General features: G+C 35.1%; 1 protein-coding gene across 2 annotated transcripts in view; it reads right to left on the bottom strand.

Moving 5' to 3' along the window:
- Positions 1 to 21,958, bottom strand: part of RIT2 (Ras like without CAAX 2) — a 369,303-nt gene that overhangs the window by 167,144 nt on the left and 180,201 nt on the right. For both annotated transcript variants that reach the window (XM_079109348.1, XM_079109349.1), the window contains one exon: positions 14,987 to 15,178. In XM_079109348.1, the coding sequence (XP_078965474.1) occupies positions 14,987 to 15,178 (192 nt within the window). The remainder of the gene's footprint in view (positions 1 to 14,986; positions 15,179 to 21,958) is intronic.

Below are 21,958 nucleotides of genomic sequence, written 5' to 3' on the forward strand. Positions count from 1 at the left end.
AATGTCTTCATTTAGAAAACTTTTTTCTCTGATTTTGTATAGTGTGATTCCTCCTTTAAGTGCATGAACTAGTTGTGTAGGCAGATCTGTAAACATATGGATATACTTTGAAAAGTGCAAAAGCCAAATCACGAACAGTGGAGAGCTCATAGCAAAAGGGCATACCAACACATGATATTCAGTGAGCAAAGAAAAGGCTTCATATGGTGATAATTTACAATTCAAAAGGATGAGAAGTGGTGAAATAAGGTGGGGTGGCAGAGGTGATCCCCGTCCTTGTTTAGTTGGAAGGGGGCATTTGCATTTACAGTGTAGACCAGTGAAGGGGTTGAGCATCAGGAATGAAAACATGATCAATAATCATACAAGAACATAGATCAAAGCAAACACCGTCCTCAAGCAGAAACCCAAAAAGGATTCTTGACCTGGACTGGAAGAACCTAGCAGGACCATTATCTCACCGACATGTGACTGACTCAGCTCTCCTCTGCCTCTGTCACCTGTGAAGGTGGCTGCTGCCTTTACAATTCCCTCTGAAGTGCTGCACGCATGTATTTCTGACTTATCCCAAAGAGCAGGTTTTAAGGGACCAGGCCTTTGTACAAGAGCTCGCATATCTGTTAAAGCAGACTTAAACTTCAATCACGCTCATTGGCATTTAAATAATTCATTTGGGAATAGCTAGCTGTGCAGTATGGACACGTCCTGCCAGCTCTATCTGCTTTAGCAGGGCCAGTTGGCCAAAGAACGAGAATGAACATCAAGGTGTGAGGGTGAAGGCCACTTCTAGCAGTAGCCAAGCAGGTAATGTTGAACAGCTCTCTTACTGATGTAAAAAAAAAAAAAAAAAAAGGAGATCTGGAAAAAACTACCAAAGTAATCTACTTGAGTCCTTAAGACAGTAAAATACTCCAGAATAGATGGAGCCAAAGAAAGAAAGGAAGAAGACCGGTGAGCTAGGGGTCAAGCACTGCTTTACCTACAGAGGCAAATGACCTCCAATGAGAAACTAAGCAGAAGTAGATCCCCACAGGAGTGAGGATAAAAATGGTAGCCCAGGGCCTGACAAGCAGGCAGGTGACTGATAAGCAACCCTTCTCCCCAGAGTTGAGCTCGACCAAACATCCTCACACTAAGAAAAAGAACGTGGGAAAGAAAGAGATGAGCACCCAAAGGGTTGCATCTCAGCTTCCTGTCATTTCAGTTACTGACTGGATTAAGAGGATGTGAGAAATATAGTCTTCTAACTCTCCTTCCAGAGGTAAATTTTCAAAGTCACGTTGACAAAAATTCAAGACCTTTTTATTAAAGAGAGAGAGGAACCCAAAATAACAATCAAGGGAATAGAAGATGAATAGGCAGACCAATGGTACAGAATATAAGACACAGAGACAAACCCACATAGATACAGTTACCACATACTAGACAAAGGAGCCAAAAACATACAGTGAAGAAAAGATAGCCTCTTCAACAAATGGTGCTGGGAAAACTGGAAATTCATATGCAGTAAAATGAAATTAAACGTCTGTCTCTCACCCAGCACAAAACTGAACTCAAAATGGATCAAGGACTTAGGAATTAAACCAGAGACCTTGCACCTAATAGAAAACAAAGAAGGCCCAAATCTTCATCATGTTGGCTTAGGATCAGACTTCTTTAACAAAATTCCCAGAGTGCAAGAAATAAAAACAAGAATCAATAAATGGGATGGATTCAAACTAAAAAGCTTTTTCTCAGCAAAGGAAACAATCCGTAACATGAAGAGAGAGCCTATAGTGTGGGAGAAAATCTTTTCCACACACACTTCAGATAGAGTACTAATCTCCAAAATTTATAAAGAACTTAAGAAACTTTATACCAAAAATACAAAGAACCCAATCAACATGTGGGCCCAGGAACTGAACACTTTACAGAAGAAGATATACAGGCGATTAATAAATATACAAAAAAGCATTCAACATCTGTAGTAATTAGAGAAATGCAAATTAAAACAACTGTAAGATTTCATCTTACTCCAATTAGAATGGCTATTGTCAAGAACACAAAAATAATAGACGTTGGCATGAATGTGGGGGAAAAGGCACACTCTCACATTGCTGGTGGAGTTGCAAATGGGGGCAGCCACTCTGGAAAGCAATGTGGAGAATCCTCAGAACACTTGGAATGGACCCACCTTTTTACCCAGTTATCTCACTCCTTGGTTTATACCCAAAGGACTTAAAATTAGCATACTATAGTAACACAGCCACATCAATGTTTATAGCAGCTCAATTCACAATAGCTAGATTGTGGAATCAACCTAGATGCCCTTCAACAGATGAATGCATAAAGAAACTGTGGTATATATACACAATGGAATATTATTCAGTCATAAAAAATAATATTATGGCATTTGCAGATATATGGATGGAATTGGAGAATATCATGCTAAGTGAAATAAACCAATCCCAAAAAACCAAAGACCGAATGTTTTCCCTGATAAGTGGATGATAATATATAATGGGAGAGGGCATTGAGAGAAGAATGAAGGAACTTTAGATTACTTAGAGGGAAATGGGAGGGAAGAGGATGTTAAAAATGGTGGAATGAGGCGAACATCATTACCCTATATACATGTACGATTACACAAATGATATGAATCTACATCGTGCACAACCATAGAAACGAAAAGATGTACCCCATTTGTGTATAATGAACCAAAATGCAGCCTGTAAAATTGTTTTTAAAAATTAAAAAAGATTACAACTTGTAAAAGATGATGAAATCTTAAAATCAGAATTTCTAAAATGAAAAAGTAAAACTACTGAAATGCAGAACTCAGTGGGTGAGTTTAAGACAGATTAAGTATGAAGGAAGAGATAAATAGTAAAAGAAAATTCAGAAGAAACAAACCAAGAATGTGGCTTAGGGAGATAGAAGGACAGAAAGAGAGAAATAATGAAAGTGGGGTAGAAGAAATAGCTATAAAAGATTAACACAGTCTTGATTTTAATCCTAGGAGAGCAGAGAATACAACAAAAGGAAAATTTGAAAAGATAATGAGAGAATTATCCAAATCCAAACAACAAAAAAAGAATTCATAATTGAAATTGCACTGGAGATCCTCACAAGTAATAAATATCCAGAGAGAGAAAGAGAGAAAAAGTAATATAGGGTCAGATCGAACCCATTGGGAAAAAAAAAATAGTAAGAACATTGCAATGGCAAGTTATAGTATAGGAAATGTGGTGAAGAGTAAGTGTGGTGAAGAGTAATTTCAAAATAGCAATTTTTCCTGACTGTCCAACACAAACTATAGACAACAGAAGGAGTGGAATGTGATCTTCAAATTTGTAAGAGAGTAACTTTTTCTTCACAGACTTCTTTTTTTAAATTTTTATTTTTATAGACTGCATTTTGATTCATTGTATACAAATGGAGTACAACTTTTCATTTCTATGGCTGTGCACAATGTGAATTCACATCATTCATGTAATCATCCATGTACACAGGGTAATGATGTCTGTCTCATTCCCCATTTTTCATACCCCGCTCCCTCTCATTTCCCTCTACATAATCTAAAGTATGGTAATACTGTCTCACTCAACTATCTTTCTTTCCCCCACCCCCTCCCACTCCAGTTCCCTCTACACCACCCAATGTTCCTCCATTCTTATCTTGCCCCCAACACGCTCCCCCGTTATGTATCATCATCCACTTATCACAGAAAACATTTAGCCTTTGGTTTTTTGGGCTTTGCTTATTTCACTTAGTATGATATTCTCTTGATGTCCATTTGTGCAACATTGTTGAACCCAAATGTATGTATTCTTATCAAACATGTATGGAATATTTACCAAAATCATAATTCAAAGTGTTATAAATCAACACACTATAAAGTTCAAGGAACTAAAGATGCACAGAACATATTCTTTTAAAATATTAGAAAATAAGGAATTTAGCCAGGCACGGTGACACACACCTGTAGTCTCAGCAGCTCTGGAGGCTGACAGGAGGACCTCAAGTTTGAAGCCAGTCTCAGCAAATTGAGGCGCTAAGCAACTCAGTGAGACCATGTCTCTAAATAAAATACAAAATAGGACTGGGGATACGGTTTAGTAGTCAAGTGCCCCTGAGTTCAAACCCTGGTACCAAGGAAAAAAAAAAAAAAAAAGAAAAGAAAAGAAGGAATTTGATAACTAGCAATTTGCCATATGGTCAGAAGTTAAGAAACACATATTTGAAATTTAAATGAATACAAGAAGAAATCATAATTGAAATCACAAAATATTTTGAATTAAATTATAAAATAATATAGAACTTCAGAATAAAGGTGTACAATTAAAATCTTCTTTAATGCATGAACTAATTTTATCTTTAAATGCATGAACTAGAAAAGAAAAATGGATAAAATTAATGTGCTAAGCACCTATTTTTAAGCGTTCAGAAACAGAATAGCAAATTAAACTCCAACAAATTAGAAATAATAAGTAATCAAAATGAAAGCATAAATGGGTGAACAAGTGGGCACATCCAACATTCAATAATAAAAGCAGCATTCAATAGTAAAAATAAACATAGCCTGATAAACACAAAACTTAAGAGGCTCCTCAAGAAATAAAGCTGAGTTAAAAAAGCCAATCTCAAAAGGATGCATGCTAATTTATTTCATTTCTTTAATAATCAAAAAATAATAAATAATAACATTAGAAATGGGAAATGAGTTAGTGGATTAGTGATTGCTGGGGGTTAGGGACTGGGGGAGGGAGGATGGATGTGTTAGAAGAAACATAAGATTCTGTGCTAAAAGTACAGTTGAGCATATTGATTGTGGCAGAGCTTACATAAGATACACTTGATAGAATTACACTGAATTATACACATACACACATAGAGATGTGTACAAAATAACTGGTGAAATTTGGAGAAATTTTTGGATTGACCCAATGCCAGTTTTTGTATTTGATAAAATTCTGTAGTCACATATGTTAGCATTGAAGGTACTAAGAGAGGTGTTCATGGGACTTCTCCACATAGTTGTCTAAAACTGCTTGTTTATCTAAATTATTTCAAAATAATTTTTAATGAATTATGTAATTTCCTAAATATGAGGTTGAATAAATTTTTTAAGGTGTGCAACATACAAACAGCAAATGACCCTTTTCAGAGTGTTTGTGATTTAACCGATAAACATCATTCTTTTGCATTTATAAGATTACCAAAGTCCCTAATATACCTATAAACATACATAAACCTATAAAACTAAACACACACACACACACACACACACACACAATTACTGGGTATAGCCAGAAGTCTGATTGGTGAGCATTGAGGAAAATATAAACATCAGAATTTGACCAGGTCAGGATACCTGGGAAAGAGCAAGAAAAAGCAAATTCCGGGACAGGACAATACAAAATTTAAAACTCCACCCACTACAATTTACTTCCTTTTGGATGGCTATTTTAAATGATTGGTTTAAAAAGCTGTGAGAAATCAATTCAGAGCAATATTTTTATAATCTTTGACTTCACATCAAGGAACCAATCTGATTACCCAAGTAGCTTCTCTTTCTTCTTTTCCTTAAAAAGAAACAAGCTTATTTCCACAAGATTTCACTGACCTGTCAATTTTACAAATGTAGTCAATGATCCATGCAAACCAAACAATTCAGTGTAACACAAGGAAGAGAAGCAAACAGTTACATCACCTCAATCTGAGTAGACACAATCTCTGTTCCAATGAAACGGGAAACTCAAAGGCTATTTAACTGTAGGTTCACAATATCCACAGCAAAATTTAGATGTTTAAATGACAAATTTAGTTAGAAAACTGGATTGAGTCTAATATCTTTATAACCATTGTTTTAATATAAGTATCAGTTCACTTTATGTTAAAATATTTTTATACTTTATGTGTGTGTGTATTCTTTTTTCCCTTTTAGGGTTCAAATATTTCATTTAGTATTTGGAGATTTTAGGCTGTCCCTGGTAGTGACAAAATGATAAAAGCATTCTACATGTCCTTCCAGTTATATGCTAGGACTGTGGTTCTCTGATGTTTAGCATGCTCCAAAGTCATTTAGAAATTTTTTTTCAAATATATATCTGTGCCATATCCCCAGGTATAAGACTAGGATAGTCTCAGAGAATTTGTGTTTTCTAACAGAGTTCACAGGAAATAATGATTCTCCTGGTTTTGGGGCCACATTTTAAGAACTGCAGGTCTCATTCCAGATAAGTATTTCAACACTTTTAAAAATGAGCCTAGCTTTTCTGGAATGGTCAGTAATCCTATTTAAGTACTCTTTGTCATCTTCAGATTTCTCAGTTTTACTTAAACCCATGAGCTAACAGAGAAAAGAATGAGAGAGACACATAGGGGGGCATCAGATTAAACTTGTTGAAAACGTGGACAACAAGAAAATCTTAAAAAACACTGGGGTGGGGAGTTATGATATAAGTAATGTGAAGAAGACTACCTGCAAAATGTCATTAGATGTAAACTGACTTTCCATAAAAGAAAATAACTACATTTTACAGAAGTATTGGAATGTGATTTTCAAATTGTCAAAACAAAGTAACTGCCAATTTGTGCACATGTGTAATGATGAAACCAAAGGAAAACTTTTTTATCAAATATACATGGAACATTTACCAAAACTTAAAATATGAAACCCTATAAATCACCACTCCACAAATTTCAAAGGACTGAAATCATAGAGAAAATATTATTTTAATATATTAGAAAATATAAATTCAATAACAAAATTTAACTGTGCTACTCTTTCATACAATTTCATAGAATTGCTATTCCTTGTTTCACAGGTAAAAAAATTAAAAAAAAAATTTCAACATGAATTTTCAAACTTCATACCCTGAATGCTGTATAATTTGGTTATCAAAAACTCCCTCAGCTTCCCCCAAGTTTAATTACTCTTACATTTTACAAAATTCTTACATTTATAAAAATAGGGACACAGAAAGAAGGGATAGGACTAAAGCAAGACTGGAATACAACTGGACAAATAGGTCCTGTAATTCTGTGTCCGGCATCTGGAACACATGGCATGATGTCCTCTTTAAAGGGCTTGTGTAACTTCCACCCCTGTGGTCTTATCTATTGCACTCCAAGTGACCTTTCTTTTGGCTTGTCTCTGCTCATTTTCTGCAGCTTTCCTAGGATGATGTCCCACATTATTGGCATTTCTTTATCTTGGGGATCTCCACTGCAGCTTTGGCTTCTTCCTCACGTCTCCACATTTTGACTTCTCAGGGAATGCCTCCAGGAACTCTGACCCTGCTATACTGTGCCTGGTTTCCAAGGTCTTCCTTTGAAATCTTAGTGGAAGCCTCCATGACCCCCTAATTCCAGCATTCTATATTCCTGAAGAACCAGCACCACATGGTTGCTGCCAAGGTTTGCAGCCTTCTTGAGCAGTAGCCAAGCCTCCAGGGACCCTTGTTGTTGCAGCTTCTCAGGGACTGGGTGGCTGAGCACTTGAAAAAAAACTTCTGAAAAAACTTTATAGACCCCTTTGTGTAAGAAGGATTACCCACTAGTCTCTTCTCAAGAGAATTTTCACTTTTACTCCCTTGTGCCTGAGATGGGTGTGTTCCTGCCAGTTCCTGGGATACCCTCAAGTCATCTTTCTTATTATCTGTGGGAAAAGTCTTTAGCATTTCTTTAATGGCAATAATGTTTTTAACAACTGCAACTTCCTTAAGCCCAGTTTTACTCCTGCCTGTCAAGCTCTGGTTTCTGCTCCTGAATATCACAATAAATTGGGCTAAAAGCCACCAGCAATATCCATGTCACTGCCTAGAAATTTCTTCTGCCAGATTAAGAAGTTCATTGCTTTTATAATCAGCTTCATGGAAAGTCTCATGACGTAGGCAAAATGCAGAGAACTTCTCAGCTACAACATATAATGAATGGTCTCTACTCCAAATTCCTATACGTCCTCCTTTTCTTCTTGAGCCCTATCTTCAATATTTTCAGTCTTCATTATTGGCATTTTGGTATTCTGAGCTCCTAACAGAATTGGTCCTTAAGCTTAGCTTACCACAATCTAAAGCATTTCCAGCTTGCACTGATAAATATCTCAAAATTCCTCTGACCAATTCCAAAATGCTCCAAAAGCTTCTGAACCATATGGTCAGGTTAGTGATAGTAGCAGCCCCACTCTCCATACCTATTTCAGTTTTAGTTAGCTTTTTTGCTGCTGCAACTAAAAGACCCAACCAGAACACCTGTAGAGGAGGAAAGGTTTATTTAGGGGCTCACAGTTTCAGAGATCTCAATCTATAGACAGCAGACTCCATTCCTCAGGGATAGAGATGAGGTTGGATATCATGGCAGAATAGTGTGGCAGAGGGAAACAGTTCATATGATCAGGAAGCAGAGAGAGAGAGAGAGAGAGACTTCACTCACCAGATACAAAATATATACCCCAAAGCCATGGCCCCTATGTCCCACCTCCTCCAGTCACTCCCTGCCAACCTTTAGTTACCACTTAGTTAATCCCCATTAGGGGATAAATTTACTGATTGGGTTAAGGCTTTCACAGCCGAATCATTTCTTCTTAGAACATTCTTGCATCATTTCAAATGTGAGCTTTTGGGGGACACCTCACATTGAAACCATAACACCAATTATCATTGTTAAACCAGTCATGAGAAGGGTAGGGCAAAAGCAAGATTTGACTATCAGAGTGTCCCGCAGTAAGCTAAAATGTATTGAAATTTATACTGTACTTCACTAGAATGTAGATCCCCAGGAAGGGGTGATCTCAGGCAAAGGAGATTTTATATAACCCCAACTGACCCAGAAGCTATTGACAGCTGGAAACTGTCTACTGATTACATTCTCCTAACCCTGTTCTTGGTGAGAAGAACTGTTCTGAAGAATATGGATGTTGGTTGCTGAGTTTTCCAAGGACATGGTAATTACTAATCAAAAATGAAAACTCAGGGCTCTCTGGTTCCTTGGGCCATATTCTCTTTAATTTTCTATAATATAGATATGCTGAGGATATTTCTTAATCATGTCTTAGAAATTCATAAGGGACATGCAATGTATGGTATAAGAATGCATTGATGATCTCAGATACCACTGAAGATTGTCCAGTTTTTGTCCCTACATGATACATCTCCAAATATCACTGCAGTTTTGTTACCTGCCTTCCTGTCAGCATGCTGTGTGAGTGTGGAATTCACAAATATACTCAAGCAACCATCATTGCTAATCTTGTTGACCTATTATCCTAATTGTTCTTTGGGCTTCACTGTGGCCACACCCAACAGCTAAACTGACTCAATGAAAACAATTCACATCATAACTCAGCTCAAATGTTTTAAACAGTTGCCCTTATCACTTAAAAACATACACACTCCTTACCAAGAATCTTTTAAGGCCCTATATAATCTGACCCTGCGTTCTCCATGCTGGCTTTCAAACATGCTGATCTAAACTGCACCACGAAGAATTGACAAATGCTGTTCCATCTATCTGGAATGCTCTTCCCATGAGTCTTCCCTGAACTACAGGTTTCTGCTCAATGACATCTTCTTAGAGAGGTCTTCCTGAGTACCCTATCAGAGATAGCTTTCTTATTCACACCACCCTCCTCCACCTTTCCCCACTTTTTCTTTCTTCCTCTTTTCAATTCTGGAAATTTTGCGTGTGTGTGTGTGTGTGTGTGTGTGTGTGTTCATGCACACGTGTGTGTATATATATATATATATATATATGTCTTAGAATTAATCAGAGCATTTTTGTGTTGTGCAGCTGGTATATACATACATTTATTCAAATTGCTCATATTCTGCATCCTCTACTGTAATTTCAGATTATCAAAGATACAGATATTACCTGTCATATTTACTCCTGTGCAACCAGGGTCTGAAAGAGTGCCTGTTTCTTATCCACTGGATGATTGTTTAACAGTTAGTAAATAAATTAACTGGGAAATACATATATAACTGTTATTACATATGGTTATATATAATGCCAACCACACAGATGAATGTATATATATATATGTACATATACATATGATTATATATACATGTGTGTTTATGCATATGTATGTGTGTGTATGTGAGAAAACTGGTTTGAGTTCAAATTTTAGATTTAAAACCCATCAGTTTGAATAAGTTAAGTAAAACTCTAAGTTTTGTTATACAACTCAGTTGGAATTAACAGATTCACATGTATTCAATTAAATGAGATAAAACATAAAAGAAATGATATTAAAAGAATAACTGGAGATAAATAATTGGTAGTTGAATTTGAGTGTCTATTCTGATAATAATGAGTAAATTGACAGACCTCTCTTTTCCTTTCAAAAAACAAACCCTCATTATTTGGAAAATGTGTTTATGTGAATTATCTAATGTACTGATAATGAAAGATAATGAAGTGCTACTCTTTTATTTTTTAAGTTTGAATATGATTTGCAATTAATTATTTCACTTCAGCATATCAAATGCACTTTGTTATATATTTGTTTTGTCTTTGATGAAAAGTGTCTTTGAGACAGGCATTGTCTATGAAATCATTGGAGGCATGCTTGATATATGTTTACTCGGCAGAATTATTTCCTCAACTCACCACCAAGCACTCACCATGTTTGTGTATACTCATAGGCCTCAAGATTTAGTTCTTCCTTCCTAGGCTTATTCTTTCCAATCTTCCTAAAATAACTGTCAGTCCCTATTTACCTGGTCCCTTCTATGTAGTCAGGATATTTGTCCTTTCAGTGTCTTCCTCAAATATGTGCCCACATAGATCTTTCGCAGCTGTGGGCTCCTTGTCAAAAACTACTGCTCTTATAGATGGTATCATATTGTTTGGCACTTACTTCCTTTGCTTCACAAGTTTTCTGCCTATTTCTTGTTGCATAGCTCCTGATGAGAAAGTTCTTGAGAATAAGGAATGGGTTCCTCATGTCTTTATTTTATTTCAAAGCTGTCACACTTCTGCAAATACAAGCAGATGCTTGAATACAACTCTACATAAATATTTTTTCTTAATACAGGCATTCCTAATCCTTATAGATAAGAATACCCTCTTAGTAAAAAAATAAAATAATTTTCATTTGCCATGTTACTAAAGACCAAATAAATAGTCTTTGATGATCCAAATTCAGCACTTAGTAAATAAGGAAAGTAGAGTCTCAAGGTCTCCAGCTGAGTTGTAATCTGTAATTAGACTTTTAGGACTGAGGGTTTTGTCATGGTCTGGCTTTAGGATAAAACAGTTTGTGATCTGCTACTGATGTAAACTTTTCTAATCTAACTTGCAAATTGCTGAAACTCATTCCATTTAGAAAGCATTTGCAGTATGCACAGGTGGCCAGGGTTTTGCAAAAATAAGGATCATCCTCTTGTGCTCTCCAGTGTAATGTCTGAATACAAGCTAAATAGGGACAAAGATAATGGAAGCTTAGGAACCTAATGTTGTCTGGGAATTTTGAATGACTTTAGAATACTCTGGATGGACTCTGGACAAAATTTTTCAGCTGATTAGAAAGCAATGCTTATCACAAGGTCTTTTTTTTCTTTCTTTTTTTTTTTTTTTTTTTTTTTTGGTACTGGGAATTGAACCAAGGGGCACTCTAGGTACCAATGAGCTACATCCTCAATCCTTATTTGTGACAGGATCTCATTAAATTGCTAAGACTGGTCTTGAACTTGAAATCCTCCTGCCTCAGCTTTCTAGGTAGCTGGGATTAATGGGGTGCACCACCATGCCTGGCCCTTTTAGAAGTTTTGAATCTCATTTTCATTTCTTTTCTCTTATTTTTCTTCACACCCTTCTTCTCAACTTCCTTGACTTGTCCAGGACCTGGAGCTACCCACTCCATACTCATGGACTTATCATTCTCATCCTCCTCACTATTTCTTGCCATTAACAAGCTATTATTTATGCTCCAATCTCTAAGGAACATGCTAAGATTCTGAAACTGATATAAAAGCTATAATTCATGATAAAATAATAGGTGTAAGACCCATGGTAAAGCACAGTGAGAGTCTGAATCAGAACACTTGCATTTAATTTCTGAACTCTAACATGCTGTGTGAACATGGTGACACAATCATCTTTGTGAGACCTCCAAGTTCCTGAGTGTGCAAAAGCTTCAGTTGACTCACAGATGAATTGGCACCATGTAGAAACCCACAATGATTGTGGTGAGGATTAAATAAAATAATATGTGTAAATTGCCTGTCACAGTTTTACTAATACATCACAGGCATCATCAGTATCAAAATGAATACTACTTCTGGACAAAATATTAGCTTTTAAACAGTCTTTACAAATTTTAACTTGAGGTGAATATGATAAAAGGCACTAATACCCATTGCTTCTTTGCTTTGTATTTTTACTTTTTGCTGGAAAGACCATGAACTTCATCAAATGCATTAAAGGTACAGGAACCTGCCCTATCAAATATGAAAAGAAGCAGCTTTAGTCACTGGGGCTCTTTCCTTTCATATGTAGACTGAGAAGAGTTGCCTAATGAGAATCCTGTTCTCTGACTCTCCCTATTAAATGCAAGCTGCAGTGTGGTTTCCTTCCACAACTTTGATGGTTTCGCTCTCTTACTTTAGGAAGCCTCACAGGACTTCTTTAAGCTATGAAAGTTCTTAATATCAACATTGTTGTTTTGTTTGTTTTTCAGTTGAACCAGACTTAGTGTCTTAAATACTCATGTAAAAAGAATACATATGATCTGTGTTTTACCTTTAATTTTATCACTAATTGCAATAGTTCAGGAAAGTCAATTTCTATCAATATATTCACTGTTTTCTTACATCCTTATTCTTCAAATGCTTGCCTTACAACTACACAGGGCATTTATAAGATTAAAATAAAGTGTGAATTGAAATCATTTTGCAAGGAAAGACCACTGTGCAATTTTAGGAATAATTATTTCCATCAGAAGCACCACAGCCAGAAACCAAATTTATACATCAACACTTCATTTATTGGTGACATGGGTATATGGGCATTTTTACAAAGATTGTAATTTGTTTTCATGGTTTTTGCACTTTCTGTGACTATTCATGTTTACTGGCTTTTATCTAAAAGGAAAAGTCTGTCAAATCTGCAAAATTAATGCCTTTCTAAAATATTTGTTTCAGTGACATTTGTGATGCTTGTGATTCACTTCACTGCTAATCAGAAAGGAGCAGCTAATTATGCAGGTTGGGAGTGAGGTCCTGTTGCACATCCTTTGTTAAGTCCTAAGGGTCACCTCTGAGTCTAGGAAAGCAGGATAGCAGGACCTACAGGGTGCACAGAAAGCTAATTTCACCAGTTTTTGGAATCATAGAGAGCCATCGATCTTGTGAGAACCTGAACTGGAACAATTTTCTTAATGTTCCCACATTCACTACCTTCTGGCTTTCACTAATGATGCCCAATCAGAGGTTTTCATTCTCCAGAAATTCTTAGTAGTGCAATAAAGGTGTCCCTGGGAACACTGGTGGTGCACTTGTTAAGATGCTCATCATACTTGTCCCTAGAAGCTCTAAGAAGAATAAGGCATTCCTAAGCTTTAGAAGAGTATCTGAAAGGTCCAGGCACTAGACCTATATCTCCCTTTTTTCTGCAAAATATCTGAGAATAGACGCATCTTTAACTGTTGAGATGAGCCTGAATTCTTACCCACAGAAATACAAGGGTATCATACCAAACATAGCTTTGGAGGAAGAGAAATAAAAAAGGAAACATAACAGTGTACAGGACACAAACTAATATTATAGCTTTTACAACAAGTTAGTTTCCACTTTTAAGATCCTTAGACTCTCAAGTAAACTATACAAAAAATGTCACCATGAAAATGAATTGTACCAAATCATAATGTTTCTATATTAAGCATAACTTTATAAAATCTGACTTTATGGGAGATCTTTTCACTTTAAGAAGATTTAATATGCACTGGATATGAAAATTCAAATTCATAGAACTCTCAAAATAAGAGAAAATTCAATTTGCTTTGGTAAAGATTCCTACCTTAGCAAAAGATCTTATGAACAGGCTGTTTTAAGTGGATTAAATTAATCATCAATTGAAATAACATAAACTCTATAAAACCACTTCAAATTAAGGTCAATGCAAATAAAGATGAAGCAACTCAATTTAGACAATTAGATTTACTAAAATTTCATTTGCATGCAAGTTTTCAGCAATGTTGCTTTAGACAAAACAAGATATAGCAATGGAAATGTAAGGTAATTTTCTTGGTCCCTGAAACAGGAAGGCTGAAGTATCAGAGGTAGCTCAAAGGACATTTATGTCATATGATAATAATTTCTGAATCAACCTGAGAAATAGTGGTTTGTTCTGATTCTGGAAGAAAGAAAGGTTTACCTGCTGCATGAAAACTTACTCCAAAAAATAATGGCTTAAACAATTTGATTTTATTTGCCATTGATATTATAGTTCAGAAATCCAGAAAGGACTCAGCTGGGAGACTTTTCTATTCCATGTGAATTGGTTTGAGTACCTTATAAGGTGTCTGGTGTTGAGACATGCAAAATGGCTTTGCCTAGATGTGTGTACCTTGGCAGGGACAGTTGTGAGCCTGCATCTCACTTTGTCCACATGACTATTTCTACATAGTTTGGTTTTTTTTTTACACTGCCTGGAACTCAAAGATGAATATCACAAATGGGAAAGGCAGAAGCTGCAGAAGCCTTAAATTCCAACTTCCGAAGTATAGAGTCACTTTTACACACTACAGCTCAAAACAAATCACAGAACCAGCCCAGATCCAAAAGTATAGAGAAGTTGTAAGGACCTGCAGTAAAATATCATGTAAGATGTATTATATTGCAGTAGCCAACACAGTCAACCACAGGACCACTTAGACTTCTTAGAAAAATCATGTGCATCATTTCTTTCAATTCTCAGTGTCAACCTTGGAAAGCAGCCATACTGAATACTATGTATCTTCTGAGAAAAAGACTGAAGCGAACATAAAATTGGCACTAACCTGGCGGAACTGTTCCAGGTCAATTTTGTTACCCACCAGCACCAGGGGAATTTCATAGGTGTGGCGGACCTGAAAAATGAGCTCTTTAAACTTGGCAGCCTCCTGGAATGATTGGCGGTCAGTAACAGAGTAACAGATGATGAAACCCTCTCCGCCTCGCATGTACTGCTCCCGCATGGCTGTAAATTCTGCCTGCAGGAAAAGAAAAAAAAAAATTCTTTATGAATTGTGGATGACAAGAAAGAATATTAAGTCTAAATGTATCATGGAATGTGACTATTTTAAACTATTGAAAGTCTTGATATTTAATCAGAGAAGGGTTTCTTTAAGAGAACTCAGAAGGATATGGTAAATGATAAATTTCACTCATTGACTCACAGGAATTATATATAGATGATATATTTTTAATATTTTAATGACCTCACTTTACAAAAAATATAAATTTGATTTTCCCACACATTAAAATGATTTGAACCTAAACTAGATATTGTTTACATTACATATTTAAGCATTTTATCAATCCATCCTTAATCATTTTCCCCCTATCAACTATTAAAGAAAAAAATACCATCTAAAGAAATTGACTTCACTTTAAAATTAAAAATTGGTTTGTATTGTTAATCTGCCCTAATCCTCCAAAGGGAATTGATTTTCTCCTCAAAAATACAAGGAAAAACTACAGTAAGACACTGATAATCCTAGCTATTTCCCAGACCTAGTTATATATTTGAATGTTCTTAGATTTGTCTCATGGATAACAGAGACATTCTGCTTCAAGATGGTACCAATGCCCCAATTAACCCACTGCTGTATAAGCCTTTAATGTCTCATCTATCTATATTACTACTTCTCTGCATCAGGAAGTGTGATATTTTAAATTGCAATCTGGAATGTTCCTTTAAGTTTGAAATTTGTGTTTGAATCTTCTGTTAAAACTACAAGCAGTTATATAAATCCAATGGGAAATATAAAATTTCAACTCAGGCTGTGGAACAAACCACATGAAACAATTGAAGAACTCAAGAAATTATTGTAACATGGTCAATTAGGGCTGCAAGTGATCAGAGGATGGAAATTTTAGGTGGACTTCAGTCATATTTTAAGACTCGGAAGGTAGGAATTTTCACCTAGCAATATATTTACAAGAACTATTAAGTGGTCTATTCATACTAATTGTTTAAACACTTGTTAATTTGACTTAACATGATTTGAAAAGTGAGAATGTTTAAATAGATCCAGGAACTTTGGGAAATTGGGGCACTTGATTACAAGTGCGAAACAGTGGTAAGGTTAACAAGGTCCTGAGTTAGTTTGTGAATCTCTTAAATCATGTTTAATACATATGGAAAAGTTCTAAACAGTATCATTGGGTTCAACCAATCATTTCAAAGTTGCAAGAACTAAAATCCAGAGAGGAGAGGATATGCGTCCAATGACAGTCAACTAAAGCTAGAGTTGGTTAAAATAATTTATCTTCTCTCACTCTCAGTGTATCAATTTACTTTGCAGTAAATTTACTTTAACTCAATCTTAAATTCCATCGCGTGAATGAAATGTCAAGACATAGAAGAAAAGAAATCTTACTGGACCTCAGTTTCATCATCCCCAAAACAAAGTTTGATTATGAAAGGTCTGAGGTCCCTCATAGTATTTACATTCTCTGATTTTGAAATTCCATGCCTCTACCAGAAACTGGTACTTGATAAAGAACGAGTAGGAAATTACAGACTAAAAATGCTAACTTATGCTTCCCAAACTGGTAATTACATTGTCAAATGAAATAATAATGGAAATATGTTTAATCTTTAGGGAAAAGTGAATAGATTTGTATCTACTGTGATTAAAACAATATAAAAATGTAAAATAACTGGAAGAGTTCGGTTTTACGATATAAAATTCACTCTAGTGTCCATCTACCATTTTATGCCATTTTTAATATATTTATGTTTAATTGTTTAGTGTTTTTAAATATTAATAAATATCTATAACAAAATATTCAAATGGTGGGAAAGCATATACTATTTAGATTTTTTTCCCATTTCAAACTCCCATTTTTTTCTTTCAAATGCATCACAGTTTTTATTTTCTTTTTTTCTTAGAGAAATGTCTATGTATATACAAACATATTCATGCCACACACACACACACACACACACACGCACGCACATGTATTTTTTTTTTTTTTTTTCAGTTCTAGAGATCACATCCATGCTAGGCAAGTACTCTACTAATGAGATACAACCCAGACCTACATCTTTTCAAACAGGAACATATTATGTACAATTTTATTTTATCCTGAATTAAAGTTCAATAGCTCTGATATATCTCATAGACCTTTTCATACAACCATGTATAAAATATTGTTTCCTCTTCTCTACAGAGGTGTCATTATTCCTTTTATGCCTGTATCATAATCGATGTACTCACTTTTCTATGATGAATGGATATTTAGATGGCCTCCTTTTATATCTATTACAAACAATGCTACAATGTATATTCTTTGACATCCATTATATATAGATTTACATACACCTGAGAACTAGAATTGCTAGATCAAAGAGAATATACAATTTTACTTTGGAGAATTAGTACCAATCTCACTAAAAGACTTTATATCAATGGTACTATATAATGGCTGATTCTTCTCCGTCTCAACAATGTTGTGTTAAGCAAACTTATTGACTTTTACAAATTTTAGGATTAAAAAAGAATTGTGTTTGTTACCTATCACTCACATTGAGGATCTCTCATGTTGATTACACACTTAGGTATTCTTTCTACTTATGAATTTTGTTTTGTTATAAGGAAAAAAGGAATTTGTTTTTGCTTTCTTTTTTTTTATTCATTTAACTGTGGATTTTTAAAAAAATTGGTCTAGAGAAAGATCTTTCCATGAGACTTAAGAAAAAGAGCAATAAATCTCACTACTTCTGTATAACCACACAATGACAAAGACACTAATAAATTTGAAAAAGACTAACAATCTACTAAGAAGACAACCAAAGTACATGAAAGCAAAATTCACAAGGAACAGTATTGGATGAATGAACAAATGTCCAGTACAGTTTATTAACCAGGCTCAAAGCCACATATAAGTCATATTAAAAACAGATATACCAAGACCTTACCTCCCATGTCTGTTGGAATCTCTAGGTATGTGGTTCTAGCACTTGTATTTTCAGAGCTGTTTGGTTGATTATGCTTTGCAACTACACGCAAGAGTATGAGTGTGTTTATGTTCAAAAGTGTTTTTTTTTTTGTTGTTGTTGTTTTTTTTTTTTTATGACCCAGCAGCTAGAAAGGGAGTCACAGTACATAATTTCTAGGTCTGGTACCCATTAGAGTGTGTCTTCTGACAAATTGCCTAACATCTCAGATCCTCAATTTCCACCTTTGTCAAAGAGGGATTAGAATATATTTAACCCATATTTACAGGGCTGAAGAAAGAATCAAATGAAAGAACAGATGTGAAAACACTTTGATGAATTTTTAAAATACAATACAATTTAAGCCTTTTATTATCTCTGGTACAAATCTGGCAGAACAGAATCTTTCACTGGGAGAATAAGCATGAAATCCTCTTTAAGCTGCATTAAATATAAATGTGTCAGTATTTTTCAAATATGCTCATCAGAAAATTATTAACATTTCTTTTCAAACAGGAAAATCTCTCCACCTATAAAACTGATATAATGGAGTCATCACAATGACTGGAGAGGCCAATTTCTCATTGGATAGCTGACCTTATCCATATCAACTTTCACACAGCATAACACTATGTATGTGTGTATTTTACTTACAGAGGCACTGAAGGCTGAAGAGGTCTAGAAAATTGAGCAGAACTATGCAGCCATGTATCAACTTAATAATATATGATATGGAAATCACTTTATAGGGAAATGTTATGTTCAACATGTTGCTTCCGTTTTCATTCACCCATGAATTAAAGATCCCTATGCTTTATGTTCTGCATATTCTGAATGCTAATATCATTTTCAATGGTTTCCTACTATAAATGAAACTTGTTGGTTAATTATTCAGGAACATTACTAGATTTCATTTGCTATCCATAAGTAGCAAAATATCTATGAAACAGACCCATGCTGGAAAATGCTACAAATATAAGCATTTCAAATATCTTCAAAGCTATTCTGAGTAGTACACTGTGGTTTGATCACTTCTCTTTGATATATTCTCTTGTATTAAAATAGTGTGAGAATTTTTTCAATTTTGAAAATGATAAAGAATTTTTGATGAACCTCATATCCCAGTTTCTGGATTAGCAGAGCATATTTTGAGCAGGTAGTAGAAAACACTGTCTGGGCCATCTCTTTATATTCAACTAGTGATACTAAGATATGAAGGCCTCAGTATTTACAAAATGCAGTAACTCTACTGTCAGACTATCCTTTTAATTTTTTCAATACCAAAACACCACATTTATTCTTCTAATATATAAAAGTAAATAAAATGTCAGTCAGTGATGTACCTAACACCATGCTAATTGATGGTATATACAAAAATTAAAACAATCAAGTAAGCAAACAAAAACATGACTTGCCCAAGGTGAAAATACACAAGTAGGACAGAATAAAGTAAATAAAGAGCAATTAAGTACCGAATGAACCACACAGGTACAAGAGAAAGGCAAGTTTATAGGAGGGTGGGAATGAAGGTTTGGTGAGGGAATAAAATGTGGTATTTCTTTCTTAAATTTATTAGTTGTAGAGAATTCCTCAACTTTCATGCAACTGAACTTGCAATGGTTATGTTTGGTCACTATTAAATAACCTTTCTGGTCCAAATTCAGCATTTGTATGGCAAGGCAACTAAACTCATAAGGCCTATTTCCAAGGTTCCAGTTCAGTTATTGGAGAGTTCCAAAGAATCAAAATGGTTGCTGCTGCTTTTTATCTGCATTTTTTAAAAGAAGGCAGAATAAAAAATATTATAAAAATGAAAATCTAGGTTTCATAAATTTGCTATAATTTATGCAAAATATAAAGCTTACAGTCAATAAGATAGTCTCATACTGATACCTCAAATTGGTTAAGTATTTTCAATTGAAATGAACAAAAAGCTTTTAGAAATGCTGATTATATGTGATTAAATATTGTGTCTAAAAGGCAAAATACAATTTTTAATTCTATGTTACAGTTTTCAGAGAACATACCCTTCTCCAACACAGTAAGTTTACTATCATCTCTTTCTATAGTCAAAACATATTTTTAAGAATATATTACGTCATAGACTACTATGTATCCTCTGCCTAACACATTCATAAAATATTTATTGAGCACTTACATTTAGGTGTTAGGGATGTAAGATTTGACAAGGCATAAAGAGTACATGTAATAAAGTAAAAATATGGACAGATAATATATGGAAAAGAACAAAAAATATTAGAACATCAAAGTCAGGATACAGGGAGAAGACAAAGTTCAATCTACAATTTTTGTGATAAATATTTTTAATTGGTAAACATTGTTCATACAGAGTGGTGGGTTTCATAGAGGTATATTCTTATACACATAAATATACAATTTGATAAATTCCACTTTAAGTGAACTTTGAATTTCCAGACAACCAATGCTACAATGAAAACATGATCAATTGTTATCACTTATGTGATAAATAACAACATATTAATTTGACACAAATTCTTAAGCACTTATAGCTGAGGGTAAATTCTTTTATGGAGATGAGATAAAGGGGACACCCTCAATTTCACCTAAATGGGATTTGTAAGGAGGGTTTCCTAAGACATGGTCTATTTTCAATGCAATGTTGTCAAACATTTTCACAGTCATACTTGACACTGATGCAAGTAAAGTAACAGAAGTTTTTTTTTTTTTTCCTGCAATAAAAATTATACAGTGTTTTAAGATAGAGAATAATGGCTAAAATCTTTTGGTTTTGTGGCTGAAAAACTAGAAAGACCCTTAATTATAATATTGGCATTCAACATTGGGAGTTAAAGGGCACCCAGAATCAGGTTGTTATAAAGATAGTTCCTGAAAAAGCTCTGACCTAAATGCAACTTGAAATAAATACTAAGGTTGCCATTCAGGACCAGCTGCATGATTTGTGGGTCTCAGTGCAAAGTGAAAATATGGGGCATTGCTTAAAAATTAATAAGAATTAATAAGAATTATTAAGAATTAAAGACAAGAAGAGCCACAGAGTCATAAACTAACTGCAGGACCCTTCTGAGCACAGGGTCAGATTCATGAAACCAGTCCAATTGCAATGCTACAAGCACAAAATGACAGCTAGGAGCATGTGTGAGAATAACTCCAAAGAAGGTTCACATGGCAGAGGAAATGGCAGTGGTGATTCTGCTCAGAGAAGCTGTCACTTCTGAAGCACAATGACCTGGGAAGTGATACTGGACTACTCAGTGGTGGACATTCGAGGAGTTGTGAGGTGTGAAGTCAGGAAAGACTGAGGCAGAGAGTGCGGGACAGGGTATGCACTTCAGATGGCAAACCAGGATACAGAACAAGGCTCAGGTATGGCTGGCTCCTATAGGGCTGACATGTTCCTCTTGCCCAGTGAGATCAGATTATCAAAAGCCCTGGAAACCAGATTTGGGACTTGATGTGATAGGAAAACAGAAATTTAGGAGATTTTCTTTCTTTCCGTCTTTCTCTCTTTCTTTCCTTTTCTTTCTTCTTTCCTTCTTTCTTCCTCCCTCTCTTCCTTTCTTTCTTTCTATCAGAACAGTGATGAACAGGCAGTCCTATTTCAGTGGTGGTGGAGGAGTGGTGAGGCAATAGTGGGAGTAATAATGGAAGGAAAGAATGCAAAGGCAGGGACAAAATCGTAAAAACTCTTGCAGGAATTTTAAAGTGTGGGTCCATGGAGAGAGGGGAACAGAAAGGAAAAATATCTGAATGAGAGATCAAAACAGAAGAAAATAGGGAGAAGAGAAATATGTCAGACATTTCAAGGAAGAAAAGACTTGAAAGC

This window comes from Sciurus vulgaris, assembly GCF_902686455.1.
Source record: "Sciurus vulgaris genome assembly, chromosome: 13".
Taxonomy (NCBI): Eukaryota; Metazoa; Chordata; class Mammalia; order Rodentia; family Sciuridae; genus Sciurus; species Sciurus vulgaris.